The sequence below is a fragment of the Natrix helvetica genome (assembly GCF_964273705.1).
Source record: "Natrix helvetica genome assembly, chromosome: 2".
NCBI classification, from domain to species: Eukaryota; Metazoa; Chordata; class Lepidosauria; order Squamata; family Natricidae; genus Natrix; species Natrix helvetica.
Window position 1 is genome coordinate 137,382,386 of NC_138552.1, and position 26,654 is coordinate 137,409,039.

The 26,654-nt window shown below is 43.0% G+C and overlaps 1 protein-coding gene across 2 annotated transcripts in view; it reads left to right on the forward strand.

The window, feature by feature from the left end:
- The first annotated feature begins 12,164 nt into the window (after nucleotides 1–12,164).
- FGF18 (fibroblast growth factor 18) overlaps nucleotides 12,165–26,654 on the forward strand; it is a 152,420-nt gene continuing 137,930 nt past the window's right edge. The window contains exons 1-2 of one of the 2 annotated variants that reach the window (XM_081944688.1): nucleotides 12,165–12,347; nucleotides 12,671–12,707. In XM_081944688.1, coding sequence (XP_081800814.1) covers nucleotides 12,313–12,347; nucleotides 12,671–12,707 — 72 coding nt within the window. In that variant the 5' untranslated portion in view covers nucleotides 12,165–12,312. Of the gene's footprint in view, nucleotides 12,348–12,670; nucleotides 12,708–15,020; nucleotides 15,131–26,654 lie in introns of those variants that run through there. The other variant, XM_081944689.1, reaches the window with a different exon arrangement.

Genomic DNA, 26,654 nt, shown 5'->3' on the forward strand with positions numbered 1-26,654 from the left:
ACGCATATTAAGTCAAGTCGTGTTCCTACACATAATTTTTTCTGTCTTGTGAATATCATTTAAGGTGCATTTTTCATCCTTTCTCTCCCTTACAATTAGTTCTATCTGGCCTCACATTAGAGATGTGTACAAAGCAGAATATTTTTCACATTTTTGAACCATCCATCTCCCTCAGAGGTAGTCTTGGCGATGCAGACGTGCTTTGTTCAGTGCATAAAATGAATGAATGTTTCTTGGACATTGGTTGCAGCATTCCAGGCAAATAATTACGAAGATGGATCATTTTAGGTTTTCCTGGCTTTGGCTGAGACAAATCCAGAGGAGCTTTTAGGGCCAAAAAGATCAAAGCCATGTCACCTTGACCGTTTCTTCTTCCCCCATCATAACTACTGGCTTGGTTGCTGATCTTTCTATGTTCACCTGATAGGCCCCTCAGCTGCACCCACCCAGCGAGCTTCTAACCCAGCCTCAGCCCATCCACTGCCAGCTTTCTCTTCCTACTTCAGAAATTCTGAGTGACTCAACTAGTCAGTCTCAGACCAACTTGCTTTAATAAGGTGGTAGTTGTGGGGGACTGATGGGAGCCAAAAAGTTGCAGCGTACCAAACAATCTTGCCTGCCTAAACAATAAAACTTAAAAAAGAGATAAAAGGAATGCTGGAGCTTAGGTTTCAGATCCATGTGCAGGCAATGAATGCATGCTTTAAGCTTTGTAACCATCTCAATACTGAAGGATATGTTAAATATTTTGCATATATCTACTTCATATGTTTTTTGCCCTGGATGCTTCATGGACTTATGAAAAAAATGTTCCTCTTAAATAAGAAACCAAACCAGATTGATATAACACAGCTTTTATTTTCTTTGTTGTACATTTACAAACTATAGTTATCACTAGGCCTCTTGTTAAAAGAACTAAAAGTCTGGAGCAAATCAAGGCTTATAGATTATATGTTGGATTTATTAGATAATAGCAAAAGGGATATCAATATGACCCCTGCACTGGAATGCTTTTGATAAACCATTGGAATGATAATTCTACTTTTTATACTGGTGGAGTCCTATCCTTTTAGGTAATATCAGTATATACAAAAAGTTGTATATACTAACTAGAATGTATAACTAGAAGTCAATGGCCGGCGACCTCATGGGCGTCCAAAACAGATGGCAAGACACCATCAACAAAGATGCAAGCTGTGGGCCTGTGCCCTGGAGACGCAGCTGATGGTGGTGTTGAATGATCCGAATAGTGGACCTTGCACCTGCAGGAATCCGCTAGGAAGAAGTGTGTGTGTGTGTGTGTGTATGTGTGTGTGTGTGTGTATATATATATATATATATATATATATATATATATATATATATATATATATATATATATATATATATATATATATATATATATATATATATATATATATATATATATATATATATATATATATATATATATATATATATATACATACATACATAATATGTGTGTGAGTGTGTGTGTGCGCGTGTGTTGTATTTGTGCTGATAAATAAATAAAGGGAGACTAGTATAGATCTATTTCAAGCTATTTAGCTCTCATCAGCTAGCCATATATATGTATGTATGTATGTATGTGTATGTGTGTGTGTGCTGCCATATATATATATGTGTGTGTGTGCTGATAAATAAAGGGAGGCACACACACACACATATATATGTATTTGTGTTACAACCCCTGGTATGCCTAAATATGGGAGGAAGGTTACTACTCCCTCTTTCTGTCCTTCGCCTCATCACAGAAGACCATGCAGGCAGAAAACCATATTTTTATTTTTAATGTTGCCCCTTTATATTTGTGTTGTATTTGTACTGATAAATAAATAAAGGGAGACCTTGAAATAGATCTATACTAGTCTCCCTTTATTTATCAGTACAAATACAACACACACACACACACATATGTATATGTATATACGTATTTGTGTTACAACCCCTGGTATGCCCAAATATTTATCCCTTTATTTATCAGCACAAATGCAACACACACACACACACACACAAATAAAAGAGCTATTGAATCCATATTGTTTCACGCCATTCTACTTGTTCTGAGGGAAGCTGGTTTCTGTTACCTGTCTGCATTCTGAGGTTGAGTATTTTCTCACATTTCATTACTAAACTAGGTATCACATTATACTGCTGGTGTTAACTAATTTAGTAATAAAATACCTGCGAGAAAACCAAGCTCAAAGAGCACCAAAGATCCCACCTCAACCACACTTGGATCCCTTTCAACTGAATGCTGAGGCACAACCAGTTCTTTAGCTACATGGAGACCCAGTAAATATAACAGCAAAAGTTTGCTGGTTATAATTTATATTTTCTCTTCCACACATGCACACATACACTCCTCCACACACACTTCAGCTAGGCTAGTAGGTAATATTATCGAGGGTATGGCATTTGTCAAGGAAATCTACACTTGCTAGACACTTAGAATTCTAGAATTTAGAGTGACAGCTTAGAATTCTAGTTCTTTCTGTTACCTGCCTATTCTTGGTGCACCACAGGGGGTGAATTAGTTTTACCCCAACTGACGAGTGCTCCAGGCTAGTCTTCCCTCATCCCGCATCATGTCGCAATGCCTTGCACCCAGGCAGACTCCAGCACCAACTTCTACTCTCAGCACACACGAACACAGCTAGTTGTTTTCCACTAAAATGGCACCCATTTGTCTACTCTCAACACCGCATGCTTTTGAACTGGGTGGCAGGAGCTAGGGATCAGGTGACGGAGCTCACTCTGTCTCATAGAGCTGGGCTTGAACTGCCAGAATGCAGACCATTTTTGGCTGGCAGTTCCTGTATCATTAAGCCTCTGCAGCATGTGTCCCCAGCTAGTAAGTACAAGGAAGATGAATGGAAACCACCAAATCTGAATCTAAGGACTCAAAGAGAGGATGGGCTTCAGAGCCTCTTATTCACCAAAGTTCTTATTTTGTTGATCCTCAAGTCTGGCAGCTACTCTTGCATTATTGATTTTCAAGTCTGGTAGCTGTTGATGGGATTTGGGGAGAGATTTCCCATGTCTCAAGCCCAACTTCTTTTTTCTGGTTTAGGTGACATGTTTTCTTTGTTTCCTTAATGACTTAGTTCGTTCCTATCTATCTTCCTTATCTTTCTCCCCAAAAGGATCTTTTAGAAAATATTCCTGGGTTTTGTCCACCGCGCTCATGTGCCTGCTTCATTTTAGATAATCTGGAATGTCACTACTAATACATAGTTCAAAGGATAAACTTCTGGGCCATTTCTAGAACAACCAGATTGGTATCGTCTGGGAGAAAAATGAAAGCTTTTGTTCATACTAAATTGTTATCCAAGTTGAAGCAAGTGGTCGCAGCTGTATAGTACATTTTTGTTTGGGATAATAATAATAATAATAATAAATTTGGATTTATTAGCCGCTCCCTTTCCAAGTAGGACTCGGGGCGGCGTACAATGGAGCATAAAACATAAAAAATATATAACAACACCAAACGTACATACATACACAACATACCTACATACATACACGGAGGAGGAAACAAATTACATCAATAGACAGTTAAAAATCAACTTTAAAATACCCCAATTGTAAAAACCCAATAAAAATTAATATTTAAGGACAATTTAAAAACAGTTTAAAACCCCAGGCTGTTTGAAGAATTCATTGATTTATCTCTTAAAAGGAAAATATCACAACTGCTGCGCCAGTGTGATTTATATACATCAAATCTGCACTTATGGAGTAACCTATCAGGAAGGAATTTGAAAAGAAACAATGCCACTGCTTTATGGAATGCATGCATGAAACATAATATAACTCCTAAAACAGTGGTCCTATTTTTTAGACTTGTGTGGAAGCCTGGGAAAAAATGAACAAAATGGTGCTGAGCCCATATAAAATTTGAACCACTTCTTTCAAAAATGTTTTTTTGTGGCTCTATTCATTATAATCAGAAGTTAGCAAGAGTTTTAGGAGCTTCCTGAGAACCTGAATCTAGTAATACTTAAATTTCTTAACTGTTGTCAGTTTGGCTGCAACGACTTGCTGGACTTACCCTAGGTAATGTAACTATTCCAGCAAAAGAAATGGCCTTTAAAGCTGAAAACATTTATTGTGCTTCATATGTTGTTTTGGTGGAGGTGCGATAGCTCAGTGTCTTAAGATGCCAGAGAAGGTCTGTGCTCCAGTGGTTTGAGTCCTATCCCTCTGTGATGGAGTGAGCTCCCGCCACTTGCCTCAGCTCCTGCCAGCCTAGTAGTTTGAAAGTATGCAAATGCGAGTAGATAAATAGGTACCACTATGGTGGGAAGATAACAATGCTGTGTTTTGCTGTATACTCTGCACTGCTGCTACAGTGTGACACAGAAACGTCTTCGGACAGTGCTAGTTCAATGGCCTAGAAACAGATCAACACCGCCTCCTACAGTCAGCTACGACGAGCGGCGTAAAATTAGCAGGGACTCCTTTACCTTTATATGTTGCTTTGAGTATTGAACATAATATTTGTGTTACTGTTTTCCTAAATAGAATCAGTAGGATGTTTTTGAAGTACAAGATGTGACTTTTTTGTTAAACGGAAAGCTCCTTTTCATTAATTTAGTTAGTTGAAGTTGACCTCACACTCAGCATTTGGTGCTGTTATGCAAATTAATGTTGCCTGTAACAAATGTAATTTCTCAAGAGAGTGACACTAATTTAAAATCCAACTTGTTTAGTGTCAATTTACCACACAGAAAGGAACAGCGCTAGAAATTAAGACTTCACAGGAAATATTATTGTATGAAGGCACTGCTCGCTTACTTTGCCCAGAATAGAAGTGATTCCTAAAGGAAGAAGTGGTTTTTGAATGGCTGTGTGGATTTTGCTTAATAGGAAAGCAATTGAATAGCATTTAATGACACCTATAAAAAGGGAAAGGTTCCCCTCGCATATATGTGCTTGTCGTTCCCAACTCTAAGGGGCAGTGCTCATCTCCATTTCAAAGCTGAAGAGCCAGCGCTGTCCGAAGACATCTCCGTGGTCATGTGGCTGGCAGGACTAAATGCTGAAGGTGCGTGGAACGCTGTTACCTTCCCACCAAAGGTGATCCCTAGTTCTCTACTTGCATTTTTACATGCTTTCGAACTGCTAGGTTGGCAGAAGCTGGGACAAGTAACGGACGCTCACTCCGTTATGCGGCACTAGGGATTTGAACCGATCTTTCTGATCGACAAGCTCAGCATCTTAGCCACTGAGCCACCGTGTCCCCCTAATAACGCCTATAAACAGACACAAAAATGTAACCTAATAAGTAATGTTCTTTGGTAGTTCAGCGTTTCTACATAAAGTCTCTATTTCAATATTGATGTTTCCACTATCAACTTCTAATTTTATAATGAACTTTTAATAGTTTTTTACTTACAAACAATATTGTTATAACAGTTTTGGTGGAGAAGCAAGATCCAAATATAAATCAGTCAATCAATAGACAGGCATATTTGTTTTAGATTTGCACATATTCTCTTTAGCTACATAGTATAGTGTTAAATCATTTTAGTAATGACTCTAATTAGTTTTATTCAACTGTTGTGTCCTTTTAATTGTTTTTGCAATTTTGCTGTTAAGGATGCCTTTTCTTAAATGAAAACCAACATTCGATTCTCAACACTTCCACCATGCTTAATACTCCCAAATTATTTGCTTTTCTGATTTATCTCAAGATATCAGAGCTGTTTGCAGTACTTTGAAAAGTTCCATCAGAGATTTATCATCTTTATTGTTGTTGTTAGTTGCGAAGTCGTGTCTGACCCATGGACAATGTTCCTCCAGGCCTTCCTTTCCTATACCATCCCCCAGAGTCCATTTAAACTCAGGCCTACTGCTTCAGTGACTCCATCCAGCCACCTCATTCTCTGTCGTCCCATTCTTCTTTTGCCCTCAATTGTTCCCAGCATTAGGCTCTTCTCCAGTGAGTCCTTCCTTCTCATTAGGTGGCCAAAGTATTTGAGTTTCCTCTTCAGGATCTGGCCTTCTAAAGAGCAGTCAGGGTTGATCTCCTCTAGGACTGACTGGTTTCATCGCCTTGCAATCCAAGGGACTCGCAGGAGTCTTCTCCAGCACCATATTTCAAAGGTTTCAATTCTTTGGTGCTCAGCCTTTCTTATGGTCCAACTTTCACAACCATACATTGCAACAGGGAAAACCATAGCTTTGACTATACACACTTTTGTTGGCAGGGTGATCTTTGTTTGTGCTAATGAAACTTACTTTATATTAGCAACAGCCCCCTGCTCAAAGATATGTAAATTATGAAGGACAATCCAAGTAACTATGCAATTTCTTAAATCATATCATTTGAAAAAGTGGTATGATTTGTGCCATACTAGATCATTTATCTCTAACTGAGAAGCAATTTATTATGGCCTATAATAAATATAGGATATGTTTATCCTTAAAAAGACTTTTCTGCTCCAAAAGGAACAAACAAATGCAACCTATTTTCTTCCATATTTTAGATATGGAGCCATAAACCTTTGCCCTCAGTGTAAATATCTTCAAATTTGGCTCTCATAAGAGTTGCTGATTCAAAAAGAAAAGAATGGATCTTTTCCTCAAATAGCAAATGCAAGTTATTTGCTGCAAAATGCTATTTTCACCTCCATTACTTGACCACTAGATGGCAAGCGAAGTGTTTGGAAACTCTTTCAGACCAGCAACTGGTGGAAAACAGCTGGGATGTGGGAAAATTCCTTTGACTTTAAAAAAAAACTTTGTTCTTGAAAACACAGGGGGGAGAAAGAGAGTAAGAGAGGGTGGAGGGAGGGAGGGAGAGAGAGAGAAAAAAAAGAGAGAGAGACAGCCGAATAATATCTCAGCGAGGCAACAGCAGCAATTAAAAAAATAGCTTTGTAAAACCAACATCATGCTAATTGTACATAAGTAGGCATGGTTTTTTTCTACAATCCTGTGCCAATTTCCCTACACATGGCTTGTATCAGTAAAATATATAAAACAAAAAACTTGACAAAACAAGTAATGCAAATTTGGATCAAAGCAGAACATTGCATAAACATGGAAAACAGTCCTATCAAAATCCAACTAGGAAATGGACACCCAAGCCAAATATAGAAGAAAGGACCTGTAATGGGAGATTATCCTGAAGATCTTGTCAATGTTTACACATCGATGGTACTGACACAAGGATGTGCCTTGATCAGTTGGACTAATTAGGTATTGAAATGCCTCTTTGAATTGATACACAGGCCACCTTTCCTAGGATGGCTGGGACTTAATGTTCTTCTACTAATCTTCTGTAAGAAAACTATCCTCAGAGCATCTTGTTGCTATATTCTGATCCACTGATTCTGCCAATCATCAGTCTGGTGCTCAATCTGGTTATTTCAAGATGGGCATGGCCCAGTATTCAACCAGGCGTCCAACGAATTCAAGGTATCCTTTGAATAAAATGCAGTCTTCGCAGGTTAAAGAGATTACAGTGTTTTCTGAAACAAGAAAGTCATCCAGTGCTTTCTCCTTGGCTTGACTTCTTCTTGAGATTAAAGTTTTTTTTAGTGTGCTTATAGAAGGAGAGTGCTAGCATTCTAGCATTGCTTCTTGGAGGTAAATGTGTGGCAGTCTTTGCAACTATTGCTAGATTCTCTCCTTTTTCCTTTGGCTTTCTCACACATTCCATTTGTCAACCTCTGTCCAAATTGTATCATCCAAACTGAGTACGTTAACTCTTCCTTACTTGCCTATGGAGATTTTCAGTCATCCAGGCCATGGTTGTCCCAAAGATGCTCTTTCAAGAGGCAACTGGACTTTGTGGTTTTTCTTTGAAGATGTTTCGCTTCTCATCCAAGAAGCTTCTTCAGCCCCTTCTTCTGGTTCTTCCTTACTTGACGTTTGAAGTGGTATTGCTTACACAGGTTCAATTGACTTGTTGAGATTGGATTGCAATTGCCCTTCAGACACTCACCATGCCTAACTTTCTTTCCAACACTACTGCCTCCCCCCACACATATAAAACTATATGTTCATATTGTTTTAAGGTAAGGCAGCACTATTACAGGTCTCTTCCTCCCAGCTTAAGCCATTTCTCCCTATTGGTCATATCAACTTGGTAGCTTTCAAATGTGTAGCATTTCAGTTCCCAGATGTCCAATACTGAGCTGGAAGCCCAACACATCTGGAAGTGGTATGAATAGGACAGCTTGATTTAGGCTATTTCCCTATTATATGTTGGTAGGATCAAATTAAAACTGTGGCACTCTTGGTGTGTGCTAAAGGAAGCTAATGAATCTCCACACCTCACTCCATAAATAAAGGAGCTGTTTACAATCTCAGGTACTACACCTTAACCTCCTTACTGCTCCTTACTGTGTTCTTCCTTCAAATGTGACCCTAGAGTAGGTCATATCCATCCCCTTCTTAAGTAGAGACTCAACCACACTTTCTTAACCTGCCATGGAAGTTTTAATTCATGCCATAGCCACAACTTTTGAGACACATCCCATCTTTCCTTGAGAGTGCTATATAAAAACGCAGGTGAGCAGCAGCTAGGAAAATAAAATCTGAAACTTTGTTTTTTTTAGAAGCTGACTACCTTGGATATCTGCTGAGACATCTGTAATATGTTTCCAAAGGACTATGAATGAGATGCTCAAATGTGCTCTTTAGTGCCAGTGTCTAAAAGACGCAAATGTATATCCCACCCATATATTACACAAAGATATCTATTCTTCCAATAGAAGATGAAGTTTGGTTTAAATACAACTAGTATGATTGGTCAGTCATAGTTTTCACTGAGACCTGCAGTGAATCAGAATCCATGGGCAACTGGGTGGGTGAGTGGTGGTGGGGAAGTGAGGATGTGAGCACGGCCGGATTCATTTCTTGTGAAAAAGTACATGTATTGCTCTAAACAAGTGCAAATGTGTTTGCCACTCCCCTCCCCCCCCTTTTTTTTACAAATAGAAAACTTTAGTCTAAAATGACAGCAAGAAGCCGAAATCAGGGATTTGAATCCAGGTTTATCAAAATATTATCCACTCACTGTATAACACTGAGTGTTAGTTATATTATCAGTTCTACTGGGATGCTTCCAAACAACAGTCATGATTTTGGTATATTGGTTTGAATGTTGGGCAAATGCACACTTTAAAATCTCCCTAATTTAGCTGAAAAAACGAATAGGTCTTTTAACATACAAGATTAGGCTGGGGATGGGAGGAGGGGCACAGGAGACAGACAAATAAATTTTAATCTGCTCCTAAGGAGTTACTCCCTTAAATAAGGAATGGATAACCTTTCCTGGTTGAGGACTGAACGTAATATTTTTTAAACAGCTGACACCCACAGAGGATAGGGTCACATCATACATAAGAGTGGGGCTAATTTCAGATCTATTTTAATAAAGAATTCCTGTTAAAATGTTAGGTACCTCAAAATATTGGCCAACTCTTTTCCTTGGCCATCTCAATGAGGGGATTTCCACAAAGGATTAGGATCACAGGTTATCCAGTGCTGTACAGAAGAGGCAAAACAACTTGCTCTTGTTAAAATCTGCAGGGACATGGCGATGCTTCCATAATGGGCAATGGCATTTCTGGTGAGGGAAGGGCAGTAGAGTGAAGGAGGCAGAAGAAAGGAGCTTAGACAGAGCTGGGGCCTGCTCTTAAAAGATGACCTGATCTGAGACTTTTAATTTCCAGGTCAGCTGAAAAAAAAAAAGCCTAGGCAGAAGCAAAGCTTCCTCTCGTGTTCAGCAAGCAAAAGGAACTGGGATTTCCAGCTGAAGCAGGGCCCCTCAGGATGGGACACCAAGAGTTCCTTCTGCTCAGAACTTCCTGAGACTGTCTCCTCTCCAGTGACAAACCGATTCTAACAGGCTCTCCATCCAAGAAGTGTTTCTGTTTCAGCCCAGGAGGTTCCTGGGTTTGCAGATTTTGACTTGGGCTCCAACATAAGTGAAGTAAGGAGCCCCTTCACACAGCCATGCAACTTCCTTTGATTTAGTAGCTTCCTCTTAGAACAGTGAAGGTTTTTTTTTTTTTACTGCTCCTAGTTGTCCTTTGGAAAGATGGGGTGACTTCAGGACCCTGCTCAATAAATTGAAGTGGTGGGTTGTCCTCCCAACATAGCAGGGCTGGTTTACTATACCTAGCCACAGAAAGAGCTCCTCTTGTATCATGGTATTTATCAAACTCTTTTCTTACTCACAATTTATAGACCATACAGGCAATACCAGTGTTGGCCCCATCTTGTCTCTAGCCTAGGATTTAAACTGGTCAATCTTATTCCAGAACGACTAATTGTCCCTGCTTAAACTGATTGGGTCCTGCCAGACAGAGTGAAAAACCAGTGTTCTTTCCTATCCCTCTGGAGAAGGGAAGGCCAGATCCAAGGGATGTCTTGGGAAAATAATGAGCTTTCTCCCATAGATCATGGGAAAAGTGTGTGTACAAGTCACCTTGATTGGCCTTTGGTCTGAAAGCATCAGCACTCAAAGAGTGCCAGGCATTTGGCTAGCATGGAGGGTCACGGGACAGAAGGCACTACCCAGTCAACCTAATTTACGGTGGCCATTCTTTTTATTGAGTTGTGGCCATCTATCGTTATCAAAACCGTAGCAGCATGACATTTGCTCTTCTGATTTCTGATCCCTATTTCTGCCTTGGCTGCCTCAGTTGTCAAGGCCATTGTAGCCAATTAACTTCCTCCTAAGGCAGAGAGAGTGACAAAGGCTAATCAACACGGTCTTTGGACAGTGTTGGAATAAAGAAGGAAAGCTATTTAATACCAGCGTAGCTAAGGACAACTTAAGCCCGTCTCACTTATGGACTAAGAATGAGATGAAGGCAGCCACAGGAGACACAGCAAAAAATGATCTCAGTGCTGCAAGGCATGTTTGTTCTGTAGTTAGGGACAGGGACGCTTCCATGAATGGTGTTTTAAACCACTAGTAAGGAAAGATGTTCAAGATACACCGGCAAATTCTAAGAGAGGAAGGAAGGAAAGAGGACAGACCTAGGGAGGAAAAAACATCCTCCCTTCTCCCAGCCCCTTCTTCTCTTCTTAATTTTGGATTGCGAAGTGCGCTGCTATTGCAGACAGGCCCGGGGTTAAGGGTAAACCAAACGGAGCCAAAGTTTTGGGCTAGTCCAACATCACCTTTTCAATTGGGCTGGCAAATGTCTGGAAGGCTCATAGCTCGCCACTATGGACCATCGATCCGGGCAAACAGCCCTCCCAGGAGAGCGCTCTCTCTCTCTCTCTCTCCCCTCCTTCCAACCGCCCCAGCCTCGGTTTCGCTTGTCAGCCGCCCGCTTCTCCGCACCAGAAGCCTTGGCTACGCTCGCTTTGTCCCCGAATTGCTGCGGTCGCCTTTGGCTGCCCAGGTGGAGCTCCACACCCGCCACGGGACTGGAGGGAGGCGGGGGCCGGCAGCCAGCTGGCTTCTCGATTGTCCTTCGCCTCCAGCAAGTGCAAGCAGCAGCCAGCACCTCCCTTCACTGGCCGATGATGCGCGCTCTCTCGCGCGGTGGGGAGGATGTTGAGAGAAGACAAGAGGGAGGCTAAGGCGGAGAAGGCGCTGAAGCGGCGGCGGGGCAAGGCCGGTGGCCCCATTCGGGTTGTCCTTGGCCGAGCAAGCCTTCGGCTCTTCCTCTTGGATGCCCTCGCCGGGAACCTGCCCGACGTCGCCGGGAACGGGGGGCAGTTTTGCGCTGGCCGGAGGCTGCGCTCAATCAAGAGGAGAAAAGGGTAGAAAGGCGGGGAGTCCGCCGGGATCCGAGAGCCATCCTTGAGCGCCAAAGCGCAGGCTGGATCGCTAAGGCTGCTCTTTTGGTCAGGGCAAGCAGCCGGATCCGAGAAAGAGACGGGGAGAATAGGCTGAGAAGGGGGGGGGGAGAGGCGACCGGGGGGCTGGCTTGTTTGCTGACGATTGGAAGTTACTGACAATCAAGCAGGACCTTTGCCGCTCCAGAGATCGAGCACGAGAGAGAGAGAGAGAGAGGGAGAGAGGGAGTGAGACACACACACATCCATCCCCAGACCAGGAGGAGGAGGAGAGAGTGGTGGTGGGGTGGGGGGGAGAAGAGGAGAGCTGATGTCTAAGGGAGTCATTCGGTGGAGGCAAAGCAGGCAGGCTTTCAACTTCTCCTCACTGCTGCCGAGCGCCAAGCGAGATCGCTGGAAAGCGGCGGAGCTTCCCGGAGCAGGACCCTGCCCATGGCCAGCCTGCGACGGGGGATTTGACGCCGTTGCCTTGAAGCCACTTGACCAACCCCAGCCGCTCCACCTCACTCAGCGATGTCTTATTCCCCGCTCTCCGCCTGCACTTGCCTGTAAGGATAGTGGCGTTCTCTCTCTCTCTCTCTCCCCCCCCCCCCCTCCCGGGGCGCGCGCTTGCCTGCCTGTCTGCCTTTTTTGCTTTCTCAAAGTCTCGGTTTGGGTGGTTCGGGTCTATTGCGGCGGCTGGGAGTGGGGTGGGGTGTGAAAGGGCGGGGTGGGGTGGGGGTGCGCGGCGGTGGTTTTCCCCTGAGGAAAACAAAGCGGTCCGGCTCTGACGGTCTTCCTCGCCACCGTTATAAACAAAGCCACCCCCGCGTGGGTCGAAGTTTCGCCGTTTCCCCTCTGATCTTTTTCTCTCTCACTCCTTTCTCCCCAGGTGGTTACATTACCTGCTGCTCTGCATCCAAGTCCAGGTAAGCGCCTTGTTTCCCCCCTCCTCTTCCCAGCTCTGACTCTCCCTCCCCCCCAACTCTTTCCGTTCCTCTGAAGCGCCGGCGTGGATTTGGGGCATAACCGAGGGGGCACCTTTCATACAGAGCTCCCGTGTCAAAAGTCCCGGGCGTTTGGTATATATACGGCAGCTTGGGATTTATTCTACCATTGCCCTGCAAGTAAACTCGGCGGATAAGCCTCGGCTCCGAAAAGCGGCTCCTCTCGCTCCCCGAACTTTCTTTCTTTTTCAACCGGAGCCGCAAAGTGTAAATCAAAGCACCTCCTGCGTTTGTTATCCCCCCCCCTCCACCGCACCACGGAGCCACTCCGCCCGGCCGCTCCTTCCCACCCGGCTGGTGGACGGCAGGAGCCTCCTTGGTAGCGAGGGCTTTTTTGCGAAGGGCCTGAGAGACGAGGTGAGAAGGAAAAGTTAGCCGCCGCAAACGTTGTGGAAGGTGCGGGCAGGAGCTTCTGTTCTGGGAGGCCCGGAGAAGGGAGGGAAGGGGGGGGCAGAGGAGGGATGGAGAAAGGGTGGGGGGACGTTTGTGCGGTTGCAGTTTTGGGTCGGCTCCGCTTTGAAAGCGTCGAAGTTTGTTCCTCAAAACCTGCCGGGGGTGGGGTGGGGAGGGAGGGCGACCGACAATGGAATCGAATAGGGCAAGTTCCTCTCCCCGCACCTCCCACGCGCACACACCTCCGTTTCTTAAGAGGACACCAGCCAAGGCTGCGGGAAGGATGGGCTGTGTGGGTGCGCGCGAGATAGATTGGAAAAGGAAGGAAGCTTAGAAACGCCGCGTTACTCTCGGCGTATACCTGTCGCTCGAGGTGAGGGACGTGAGGTGAGGTGAGAATTACAAAATAAATGAAACGAATAAAAAAAGGACGGTGGAGGGTACCGTAGTTCGGTGGAGTCGATCCCATTCTTTTTCAAGATAATCCACGATTTCGGCCGGGCTTTTTTCAAAAAGTGTGTGTGTTTGTGTGTGAGTGAGAGAGAGAGAGAGAGGGAGGGAGGGGCTCTCCTTCTCGGTCGACGGCTGGACACGGAGGTAAACGCAACACGTGCGAGCACAGCCCCGCCCCGCGATCGGGACGATTCCAGAGCTTTGGCAGAGCAGGTGCTTTGCGCCCCCGGAGGCCTCCCCGGCAGCCTTGCGGCGCTCCTTCCCGCGCAAGTTGCTCCGGCGCAGCTCCGCCGGCCGCACCTTTCCCGGTTGGCTTCCAGTCCGACCTCCTTTCTTCGCGGCCGGAATGCACCTGTTTGCCGGGCTTTTCCCCTCTCTTTGCGGATCTTTTTCTTCTTCTTCTACGCGTTGGGAAGGAGCTCAATCCCCGGGGAGAGGGGAGGAGAGAAATCTTGAGTCATCCGGCGAGCCGGAAAGCGGCGCCGTAGCCTTTACCTTCCTGGGGAAAAAAACCAAACCAACAAACCACCATCCAGTCAGAGTAGGGAAGAGGAAAAAAAAAACTCCCAACAACTCGAGAACGGGACTCTGAAGGGAAAGTGAGAGCGAGAGGGGAAAAAAAGCGGCAGAAAGCGACTCTCCGAGCTTGGCTGGAAACGGGTTTGCGGTTGGAAGGAGAGGCGTTTGCGCACGGCAAATGGGCGCACTTGGCAGGGGGGGGGGAAGGAGCCCCCCCTTCCTCCCCTTCTTCTCTTTTTAATTTGTGCGGTAACTGAAGTTAATCCTCCCTCCTCCCTCGCCAACTTTTATCGGACCCCTCCCCCCCCCTCTTGTCCACTCGTTGCTTTTAGTGAATCAGAAGGCTTTTGGCTGGTTGCCTGCAAAGCACTTGCTAAAAATCTGATCTCTTACTTCAGCAGGAGCCTTAAAAAACTTGGGAAGTTATTGGCATTTATACAGTTGGAGCTCTCAAGCTTTCCAAAGTAATAAAGTAATGAAGGGGAGGGCGGGGGCAGAAGGGGGAGGAGAGGGAAACTCTCTGTACTTTCCTACTATTAGAACCATACTTTATTTAGTGCTGATTATGCAACATTCCGTGCACAGGAGATCTGACAGGCGGATTTACTCTGAAGAAATGAAAAGTCAGCCTCTGTGTCCTTCTTTCTTCTCTTCCTCAGAGGGCAGGCGCTGAAAGAGGATTGGGTGGGGGGGGGGGAGGCCCAGTTTCAAATTCTCATTGGATTTCGTTATCTCCTGGGTAGGATGGGCTGACTTTTGACCAATCCCTGCCTCTCAGTTCAATCTACTTCGCAGGGCTACTGCGAAGCTTAACAGAAGAACAGCAGTTGGAAGGGACCTTGGAGGTCTTCTAGCCCAACCCCCTGCTCAAGCAGGAAACCCTATATTGTTTCAGACTAATGGTTCTCCAATCTCTTCTTAAAAACCTCCAGTGTTGCAGCACCCAGGACTTCTGGTGGCAAGCTTACTTTCCTGCCTAAGTAAAGTAAACCCTACTTTTTATGAACTGCTCAAGTCTGTCAAGTTTCTTCTGAATCTTGAGTCTTTCTTCCAAAGTATTGGCAATTCTCCCCAGCTTGGTGTCATCTGCAAATTTGATGAGTTCCCTTTTTATACCCTTATGTAGTTCATTTATGAAGATCAATCATTGCAAAGCTGGAAGGAACCTTGGAAGTCTTCTAGCCCAACCCCCTGCTCAAACAGGAGACCTATACAATTTGAGACAAGTGGCTGTCTAATCTCTTCTTAGAAACCTCCAGGGTTGCAGCACCTATATCTTCTGGAGGCAATTCGTTCCACTGATTGATTGCTCTAACTCTGAGAATTTCTCCTTAGTTCTAGGCTGGTTCTCTCCTAGTTTCCACCCATTGCTTCTTGTCCTGCCCTCAGGTGCTTTAGAGAAAAAGTTGACCCCCTCTTCTTTGTAGCAGCCCCTCAAATATTGGAACACATCTATTATGTTACCCTTAGTCCTTCCTTTCATTAAATTAGACCTACCCAACTCCTGCAACCATTCTTATGTTGCCATTGGTTCCTGCAGAATAAGGGGTGGTGGTGGTTGTAAATAAAGCAAAGAACCAGGTGTTTTCAAGAAATAAAAAATGAAAAGAAAGCTAGGATCCCAAAGCAGCAATGACAGCAATCAAGGTTCCAGCCGGAGGCTCTTCTGTACTTCATCCTTAGCTTAAAGAGGTGGGGTGGGGGAGATAGGAGAATAGAAGTCCGGTTCCTTGAACAAAAGTTGAGTGTTGAGGCAGGACCTGGGAGATCTAATCCTTGGGAAGGATTTTATTGTCAGTCATTTGATCAAACAAAGAAATATGTGAGAAATGGGTTCCCGTCATTCGTCTTCTGGTCTTCTTGTCTTTCAATAGAGGCCTGCTATAATAGCTATTCCTTTACAAAGCCAAAACATTTTATTAGTTTTGCTCAGAAGCTTTGAGTTAGTGTGGGACTGCCTTAGTGAGACGATGAAAGCACAGCCACATGGCTGCTAGTTGTGTTTTGTTTTTTTCAGTTACCCACTTTGCAGTCTGCCCTTTCTGGATTGATTTGAGTTGGATGACTAGATTGGAGGTTGAAGGAGAAGTTGGGGTGGATTTTTAATACAATGATTATCTTGAGAAAAGGTTAGCCTTTGGTGAACTGACATGAAGACTACGTTTAGCTTAGATTTATGTCAGGGACATTAAATTATTGCTAAAAGGCCTCTGTTGTATTAATACAGACAGTTTGAGATTGTTTCCCAAAGCGTCTACATTAGTTTTATACTGGTTCCCATCAAACCATAGGAGTTATGCCAGCAAAGCAAACATGTTTAAGGGAAGGGTTTTATACACTGACTGCCTGTTACCTGGTAGTTTGCTGATCAGCAGTTAACCTAACTTGTCCAGCTTCCTAAATATTTTTGCATCCATTACTTGATTCTCTCTTGATTGTAGCTAGGATTTTTCTACTTACATCGAAACACAATTCAGATAACTCCCAACATTTTGCAATGGATCTAATCCACAGCAATTTCGTCACTGCCCTCCACCCACGTCGCTTGAAAATCAATGAAAAGTATAATATCAGCCCTAGTAATTGCTGCCTAAGCTACCCAGAAAAAAAAATCAAGAAATTTAGTTAATGGGGATGATGATGATGATTTTCTGAGTGGAAAGTAGTCTTGATTGATATGTCCCAGCACCAGTATAGTTGGGAACTAGACGTCATTGGGAGGAAAGAGAAGAGAACAGTTTTGAAACAGGAAGGAGAAAAAAAAAGGAAGTGAGATAGCTAGGCCAAATGCAACTATCTCTGCTTGCAAAGAACGGGGATGGTGTCCTTCTCACATGAGCATTGTGGCAGTCTACTATTGTCTTTGTAACAGCAGCCAGCCCAATATTTGTAAAAGTTTCCAAAGACAGGCAGGATGGATACTGCCTGTATTCTTATATTACACTAGGCTATCATATGATTCTTTACTTAAAGTTTGACGTGTTGCATGAAGCCAATTATTCAAGTTTGTAAAGCATGGTTTCGGTTTTGTGAACCCAGCCAATTGTGGTTTATTTATTGGCCGGCTTATGCAAACAGGTGTGCAGATAGCATAATCTGTGATACCCATCAATAGCTGGCAGCTTTTAAACTATGATGTCATCATACACTAATCTTAAGATGCCACTGAGTTTACATTTCCATTATCTGAAATGGCTCTCTGAGGGATCTCATGATCAATAACCAGAGATGAGGGAGAACGTTGTACATGCTGCACAGAGGCTTTAATTCATCTGGAGACTTTGGTAAAGCCAAGAAGTTTTAAAGAGTATAATGCGTGCATTTTAATGAGTGCCTATTGCTCTCCGAGGAAAAACAAAAAGACCGAGAACCAGACTGTTTCATTGGTTAAGACCATACGATTGAGACTGGAAGCCCTTGGTTCAAAGGTCTGCTCAGCCATAAAAAATAATTGAGTGATCATCAACTCTCAGTTTAATTTTCCTCCCTGATTTGTTGTCATAATAAAAGATGTGTGCACTTTTGCATGGGTGTGGGCATAAAACATCCCACAACAGGATGAGACAGGATGAATTTGTGTGGTTTAAAAGCTGATGGCTCTTCGTTGCTTCAAATAAAGGATGGCATTGAGCTAATAGCTTCATGCTGATGATGATCTAAGGTAGGGTGTCAAACTCAAGGCCCGGGGACCGGATCCGACTCGCAGAGCCACCCTGGAAACAGCCCATTTTCTCTGGCAGAGCTCTTGGGCCACCCAGGCACCCCTGACATGAATGACGTATAGCTGGCCACCCCCACCCTGCCTCCTGGGGTCAAACACAATGCTGATGCGGCCCTCAGTGAAATTGCGTTTGACACCCCTTATCTAAGGCATACACCTTACAGCATCTTTAAAAGGTCGCCTATAAGAATAAGAAAGGCTAATCTTAGCCAAAAGTCTGATAATAAGCTAGATCTTTTGATTTAGATTATTTTTTCTTATCTTAGTGTCTTTCAGATATTCACAGCATTCCCTGGGTGATGGGAGTCATAATCTGATATTTTGACTTATCTAGCCTGGAAAGGATTGGTTTGGCAAGAGCAAATTAAGTTACGCACAAGAGGCAAAAGGATCTGCCTCTCAGCCATGGTTTTGATACCTTTTTGTGAGATTTTCACCAGTATCCAATATTACTTTTGGCTCTGCTAATAGTCAGGTATCAACCAGCTAGGTCTTACTGCAATCCTATTCTTAGGAGTTCATGATCAGACTTTTCCCTCCCCACACTTGGCAGGCCCTTCAGCTTCGGGGGGGGGGGGCACTTGTATAGTTTATATTGGAGAGTGGGGAGACATTTTTCTGCTTGCCACCTTAATGGATTGGGTGAAGTCCAGCAGATCCCATCCAACAAAATGCATACAATCACTGGAATAGAATCCTCTTTATCTTTGAAGAGTCTTCTGCATGCCCCCTCAAGGAGAAGGCTGAGGAACCTCTGAAAACAAATTTGAAGGAGTTAGAAATAAGGGGTGTTTGATCTACCCTGGTGCTCCTCCTCCTTTGGCGTGTTGCAGAGTTGAAGAGTGCTGCAAAGTTTGGTGGTCAAGTGGCCAAGAAATTTAATTTGTTTCTGTTGGCTAAAATTACTCTAACATTTGGTGATCCAGCAGTAACGCTATGTTGCCAGTACTATTAATGATTTGCTGGACTTGGGAAATTTAAGCACCTAGATTTTTCTTTTCTTCTTTAAATGAATGTTTCCATCGGTCCATGGAAGCTTGGAAGTAAATGCCAAATTTATGGAAATGTCTTTTGGGGCTAGTTTGAGAACAAACAGTAATACTTGACTTGGCAGTAGGGAGGCTCAGCTGAAATAAGGGGATGAGTGGGGTCACCACTTTTTATGAGTTTGGTGGAAAGATTAAAGAAGGCACAGAACTGAAGGAAAATACAAAGCCTTCAATATGCGAGATAACAGCGTGGATGGGATAGGCACGTGCAGAGAATTATCTTGGAGCTGTTTCCCTTTCTTAATTTTTTGACTTGCACTGTGCTTGTGAGTTCCTATGTCTCCAATGCATAAGGACACCTGTAGCAATAAGAGAATGCAGTGATCCTGCTGCCATGGTTTTATGCAGATCGAGAGAAACTCTCACTTCTATTATGACTATCTGGTGCACCCACTGTTGCTAAGGGGCAGGTTCTAGCTGAACTTGTTTCTTTGCTGTTTGCTGTTCCCAAGAGTCAGGAGGGTTGCAGATTGTGTGTTGTGTGAAGACCTTGATTTGTCAACCCTCTGGATGCAGGTCTTGAGCAACTTGAATGTTCAGGCAACGGAGCAGTTAAAAACAGTGCCTGCATATCCAATCCCCTTTAATGACTTTGAACAGCTGCATGCTGGACAGAGCTGGGTATGAGTGGGACCCTTTGGGACTCCTGGATGTCAGGATTGGCCAAAGTCGTCCTTTGTGAAGTCATTTGAACTGTTTACAAGAGCAAAGAGCTATTTCCAGATATACACAACAGGAGATTGTTCTGTAGGGGATAAAGTTATGCTGTTGTCTGAAAGAAAAGCAGAGGAACCCCAAGTTTTGCAAAAAAAAAAGAATCTGAGTGATAGGATGCTGTGAGAGGCCATTGCTTTTGCTGGACATGTTTCTGGCCTAGTTGGATTTGATGCATGCCAAAATTTCCAGCCATTAGCAGCAGAGACTCTGTGTGTGTGCCTGTGTGTGGGCCATGGATGTATATAAGCACCTGTGTGCTCATGATCTTGCACCTCATATTAGTACTTTTGAGAAGTTTGGGTCCCCATTCAACTAAATGTGGAGAACATTCATTGTTTCCTTTGCAGTCACAGCAAGCAGAAGAGCACTGGGGAGGTTCAAATGCAGCATTTCATTACATTGATAAAAAAAAAATCCCACGATAATTCTTGTGTTGCAGCCTCAGAATACCAGATATATTTCTTACACTCTGTTTTGGGCAGCACTCACTTTTATATCAGGAAAGATTCATTAGGAAAACAATTGAATGTGTTCAGCAGAACTAGTTTTCTAGTTTTCCCTTGAGCCTGGAAAAGTAATTACGTATTGGCAGAATTTAAAACACTAATGAGGAAATGCAGTGAGAGAAGCAAAAAGAAACCACAATCCATTACACAAATTAAATACTTTAGGTTACTGCAGTTAAGGTTACTGCCCGTAATAATTATTCTTTTCTTCCCTGTTATTGCTTATCAGAGTCAGTTGTATTACACATATCAGTGGTAACATTTTGGTGTTCTCTTACTATTGGGCATGTATTTAACCGGGGTAGTTCTATGCATTTCTACTTAAGAAGTGAACCTCACCGAATCCTGTACATGCTATCATTGTTGGTATGGATGAAGTAGATGCTGCAATGGATGCACAGCTGCTGAACCAGTGTAGGCGACTGGCCTGATAGAGTGGCCTGATAGGGACCAAGCATTGGAATGGAACAGAGTCTATTAATGTAATATTAAATCTTCCCCTTGCATATATTTTTATACGGTGGCTGGTTTCTGAACATAATACAAAATGTTGCTGTTTACCTTTGAAACCCTTACATAGCTTGGGAGCATCTGATTATTTAAAAGATCTTCTGGATGGAATTTCCTCAGCCACACTACAAAAAAAAGCCCTGTTTCTTGTGCCCATTTCAGTTACTGTTGGATGAAATCAGAGCCCTTGCTTTGCATGCTCTGTGACTGCGCAAATAGGAATTAAAGTGAAATCAACATTGCAGAAAAAAATTATGTAGCCCATCACAAGAACAGCAGTGAGTCTCACTCCCACAGGATTGGTCCCTAAATCATGAAAATAATGCTCAAGTTGCAAGTTAGAAAATGAAAAAGGCACCAGATCCTAATAGGGATTCTTAAAAAACAACAATGTAAAACATAGTATTTGTTTCTGAGAGTGAGATAAACATGTTATAGACAACAGCCTAAACAATGGCATTTTATGTTGAATCAGTTGCCATCCACATGAATTTGGATACAAATTCAGACTTGCACTTATTATTTCTTTCCTTTCCTCGATAATAACTTAAATTGCTTTCATTTAGAGAATACCACAGCAATTTGGGGGTTTGGAAATGTTTGGAAGTTCAAAGATTTAAGGATTGAGTATTTAATAGGCCAACCATTTAAGAATAAGTAATACATCCAAGATAAATGGAATAGGAGCCCACTTCCCATTCATTTCAGCATTTAAAGATATAACAGTTTATGATAATCTTGTATGATAATCTTTAATCTGATCTCGTTCTGAAGGTTCTGAAGGGAGATGACCAGCTTGAAGACATACTGACAAAATATATAAGGTTTTGTTGCATGATAATCTTTAATAAAAGAAATTAGTTAATTTTTTAAATTTCCATTCTATTTGGAATTTTAGCTTATATCAACAGAAAGATTTTGTCATGAGTTTTATATATGTGCTGTATGTGACTAATGAAGAATGATTGGATAGGATTTACCTGAGAGAAGGGTGTTTCTGGTAAAGTTTCAATGAGGATTTTTGTTTTGTTTTGCTCTTTTCATGGAATCTTACAAGGCAATGACCCCCAACCTTTTGGGCACCAGGGACCTGTTCTGTGGAGAGGTTTTTCCATGGACCGGATGGAGCATGGTTTCGTATGCTGCCTGCATCCCACGGATGGGGTCTTGCTTGTTTGTGCAGCCTGGTTTCTGGCATGCTGTAGACTGGTGCTGATCCATGGACCAGGATCCAGATGCCTTCCAGGTGTAATTTTTTCCCTTCCTCGCCCTCCCACCTGTCTCTTTTCTTTTCTTGGTACTGCTGGGAGCCATTCATATGGAAGAACTGAAAGGTGTTTGGAAGCATTTATCCTTTAAGAAGTCCTTCTGAAAAAAGGTTCTTAAAAACACTGGTACAGATTCACTAAATTGTCCTGTTTGGCACAGTATACAATCAATGCAACTGCATTAATATATTAGACCAGTACTGAAATTAATGGAAAATAATAGAGATGCATCATAGGAATAACTTACAAAATGTTTTTTCCAATGTATAGCAAAAGTAAAGATAGCTTTTCCACAAGTAGCACATAAAATCAGTAGGTTCATAAGAGCACTGCTTCATTTCCTAATTCAGCTACAGGTGTCGGAGTTCTAATAACGGCAAATTCTTTGGTGATTCCAAACATCCCAGTAGCCAAGGTAAGAACCTTCCCTGAAAGCACCCAAATGCTCAGTGAATGCATGAGGTAAACACAAAGAAGTCTGGTGCAGCTATGGTAGGGATCAGCAACCGACAGCTCTGGAGTCCCATGTGGTTCTTTCTTTCCCTCTGCCGCAGCTCCCTGTCGCTCAAAATATGCGTCACAACCACCAATGTGTGATATCCGCTGGCATGTGATTTATTGAACTTTTCGACCCCCGGTAGGCTAACCATGGATAAATCCAAGAAAAGAAAAGCTTCAGAAGAAAACAGAACATTTAATTCAACTACATAGGCTAGTTCTGTGGTCACTCAGGAAATAATCAGGCACAGGAAGGGCTTTGTGGTGCCCGGTGTTTTCTGTGGGAAACAGGTCCAAATGGCTCTTTGAGTGTTTAAGGTTGCCGACCCCTGGGCTTATGGGATGAAATCTAGCCAAGAACAAATTTTGTTAGTAAATGGTCATTACCTTTGAATTGCTGAGAAGAAAAGGCATGGGGACTGGAGGTTTTATTAACAGCAATTGCAGTAGAAAGGGGGTGCCTTTCAGTTCCTAAGGATAAGCAGCTGAAGTCTAATGTAGCCAGTGGGATAGTCCTCAGAATTGCTTTGTTCTTGCTGTGTAGCCTGGACATTCCCCCTCCCAGCCTTGCCCTTGTCTTCAGGAGACTCTGTCCTCTCTTGCCGTGAACTTCTCTTGCCGTGCCGCTCCTAAATCCCAATGCCAGACTGCCACCACGTTGATTAGTGGCAGCAGCCATAAAGGCCTATTGTGTGCTCATTTGTTCCACTGTAAGCCCATGTGTGGTGAATATTGTTCGGGGCTCCTAGTTGGCCAGGTGCAACCACCCAAATTCACGGGGGCCGCTGTAGCCTACCTGATGGGCTCTCCCTCCCTCCACAGAGGCAGGAGACTGGACATCTAAAGAAATGGCCGGCTGTCTGAAGCCGCCCAACAATTTCCTTATTGGCATTCAAAGGCATCACCTTAGGATGGAGAGCAACATAAAAGGAAAGAGGAAGGGCCCAGCTTAGGCTGTCATGGTCTGAGTATTTTTCTTTGTCAGAGGGCCTTCCACTGATCAGAGTCTGGGTGGAGGTGGGAGGTCTGGGAAAAGGCTGCCTACTTTTCTTCCTTGTTCAGGAAGGAGGGTCCCAATTTTCAGGACTCCAGAAGCAAATCCCACATTGGCTTTTATTATCACAGCGGTTTCCCCCCACTTTCCCACACTTCCTCCCCCCATACATTAAAAATGTTCTTTTGTGGCTGGGCAAGGCCTCTCCACAATGAAAATCTCAGACAAGACTCTGTTCAGGAATATCAAACCAAAGGGAGAAAAAATTAGAGATCAAGGAAGGAGGAAACAAAGTGAAACCAAATTATGGTTTATTGGTTCATTTGTCGAGTGAATGAATAGATAAATCCACAGACTTTTCACCTCTCAGTTTGGTTCAGAGATTTCAAAAGGAAAGCATTAGAGCCTCTGTGTAAAAAAAAAAAATAATAAGGAAAGAAAAACCTTTCAGAAGAACGGGATGTATTATCTTTACATTAAGATTTCAGATGACTAAAATGAAAATATAAGGAAGCCATAGGATATTCAGTATTCCTCCATCATTCTTAAACAGTTACATTTTCTTCATTTGTTCACCAGAAACAATTGATTAGAGAAACTCAAACTCAGCAAAAAATAATAAACAGCTTTGTAGTTTCCTGAAAGCCTAATGTATGGATACGGCATAATACATTTTCTTGAACTCCAGTCCACTTCGTCAAATATACTTAAAACAAACATTTTGAAGATTTAGAATAACATAGTTTGGGGCGAAAGGAAAAGAGCATCTGTTAGCATTATAATAAACAGCCTCCTGGCTTATATGGCAGAAAAAGCCAGATTCTGTGCCTACAAATAAACGTGCAGAAAGCAATCTTCTTCATTTATGCCACTTTATTGGGGTTGAATGGGAATTTGTGAGACAGAGGTGAGGAGATCAGCCATGAAGTGAGCAGATACAAAAAAACGGAGCCAAAATTCCCTGTGTGCAACCGTGCATTCCTACTTGCATACAAAAAAGAGTGGAGGCCATGTCCCTCCCTTTCCCTCCTCCAGCGAGGTAAGACACTTACACAGAATTCCCCAATTCCCCCAACAAATGGGTGTTCTGGTAAAATAAGAGGACCACGGGAGAAAAAAATCAACCCAAAAACATGTATGTTTAGAAGTCCCCATTCTCTCCTTTAGATCCCCCATCTCTCCTTTAGCATAAGTCATTGAACTTATAAGTCATTGAACTTAAGGTGCTCCATAGAATCACTAAGGTCATCTTTCCTACTGCATCATTTGCCAATGAAGCAACAAGTTTGGCGTGACTCTTCAGCAGGATCCATCCATCCTTATGTACATGGTAGGGAAGGGGCTTCCTAATTAGTTAGAGTCATTAGCCAAAAAGAAAAGGTAATTGATGGCTACACTCCTGGAACAGAAAAGCAGGGGTTGAGGTGGGCGGAGGTACAGCCCCTGACACCTCCTGATTCACTTTTTGAAGATGAATCTCACCTTGCTTCATTGCATTTTTGGTGACTTTAACCCTACGAGTGTTGCTTTGCAATTTTCTCCCTTCATTCTCCGAACTCATTCTTCCCTGGACAATGGTGATGAGCTAGGATTCCCTTTCTCCTGCCCAGACCTTGTAACTTTAAGAAAGAAGGAGGCCTCTGAAAGGCAAGACCATGTCAAAATTGACCTTTACCTGCCATAAAGTAGACTTTGGAAATAAATATCATACCCTTTCACCCCTGGGTGGGATTCTCCATTCATTTGAATAGAAGGGGGCAGCGCTCTTTGGCATAATGAGTGCTATTCTCTGTGGTGGAAGCTGTGCTAGTTCTACAAATAAAAAGGATCAGGAGATCTCATTACATCCTAAAGTGATTTGTAGCATCTTGAATGAGGTGGGATCCATCAATCTGTTGGCAGCATGCTCAGAAAATTATTTTAGTTAATGGCACAAACTGTAACAATATAAAAGTCTAAGAAAACCGTTAACACTCATATTTACAACATGCGTTTATTAGAGCTACATCCTGATTTTCTTCCAAAGCTCAAAGTGGCATAAATAACATCCGTACATATATTTCTCCAATACAACAACTATGAGGTACACTGGATTGAGACAGCGTAAGTAACTCTAGTTTATTGTCTAGTAAGCTTCTATGTCCAAGGGTGGACTAGAACTTGCCTCCCCGTAGGAACACTCCCAACACCCTAATCCAGTGTTTTTCAACCTTAGCAACTAGTGTGGATTTCAACTTTCAGAAATCCTTAGCCAGAGCTAGCTGCCCTAATCACTACACCACATTAAGGAAACACTACAATCAACATCATTGAACCCAGGGGTGTCAAACCTGTGCTGTCACGTCATCACCTGATGTATTGTAACTCCCTCCCCTTCACTAAACCAGGGTTGGGCATGGCCAGTGTGTGATGCATCTGGCCCATGGACCGTGAGTTTGACACCCCTGATTTAGCCTATAATCAGATCTCAGTGTAGTTACAAAGAAACAAGTGTGGATACTTGGCATTGCAATGGCTAGAGATAGAAGGATTAACGGGAAAAACTAGAAAATATAGGAAATATAAAGACCTTCAAACAGAGGTCAAGAGAGTGTGGAAAAAGAAAGTGGTGCCAATAGTGGTCAGTGCATTTGGTGTCATACCAAAAATCTGAAAAACCACTTGGACACAATAGGAATAGACAGAATCTCAATTCAAGTCATCAATTACAAAAAGTTGTATGACTTGGAAGATTTGGAATGACAGGCAAATATTGTAGACTGGTGGTTGTCTAGCTCTAAGTAACTATTTGGAAGAGTTTCCACTTCATATTAACTACTTGGCCTATTTGGGATTTTGTAAATTTAGATGATCTAGGGTAAGCAAATCTGTTCCCTCAAGGAAGGGTTGGAAGGCTTTCGTTAACTGACATGTCCTCCCTTTACATTATTATAGCTCGTTGGTTTGGGAAGATTGGAAAAGCTTAATATAGTAGCTTGTAAGTAAGCATTTTAAAAGAAGGAGCAGTGAATAGGTTGTGGTCTTCTGTGATCCTATAATTCAGGTGTGAAAAATTGTGGTCTGACCCAACATGTCCTGACCTCCAGCATCAGTTCTGTACACCCCTCCCTCCCCCTCCCGGTCTCGAAGTGGATGGTGCCAAAGATCCTCCTCTTTTTTTTGCATTTTTGAGTACTTCGGTATTGAATTCAGGGGTGGGATGGGGTGGTATTTAAGAGATAATATCTTCCAAATGATTAAG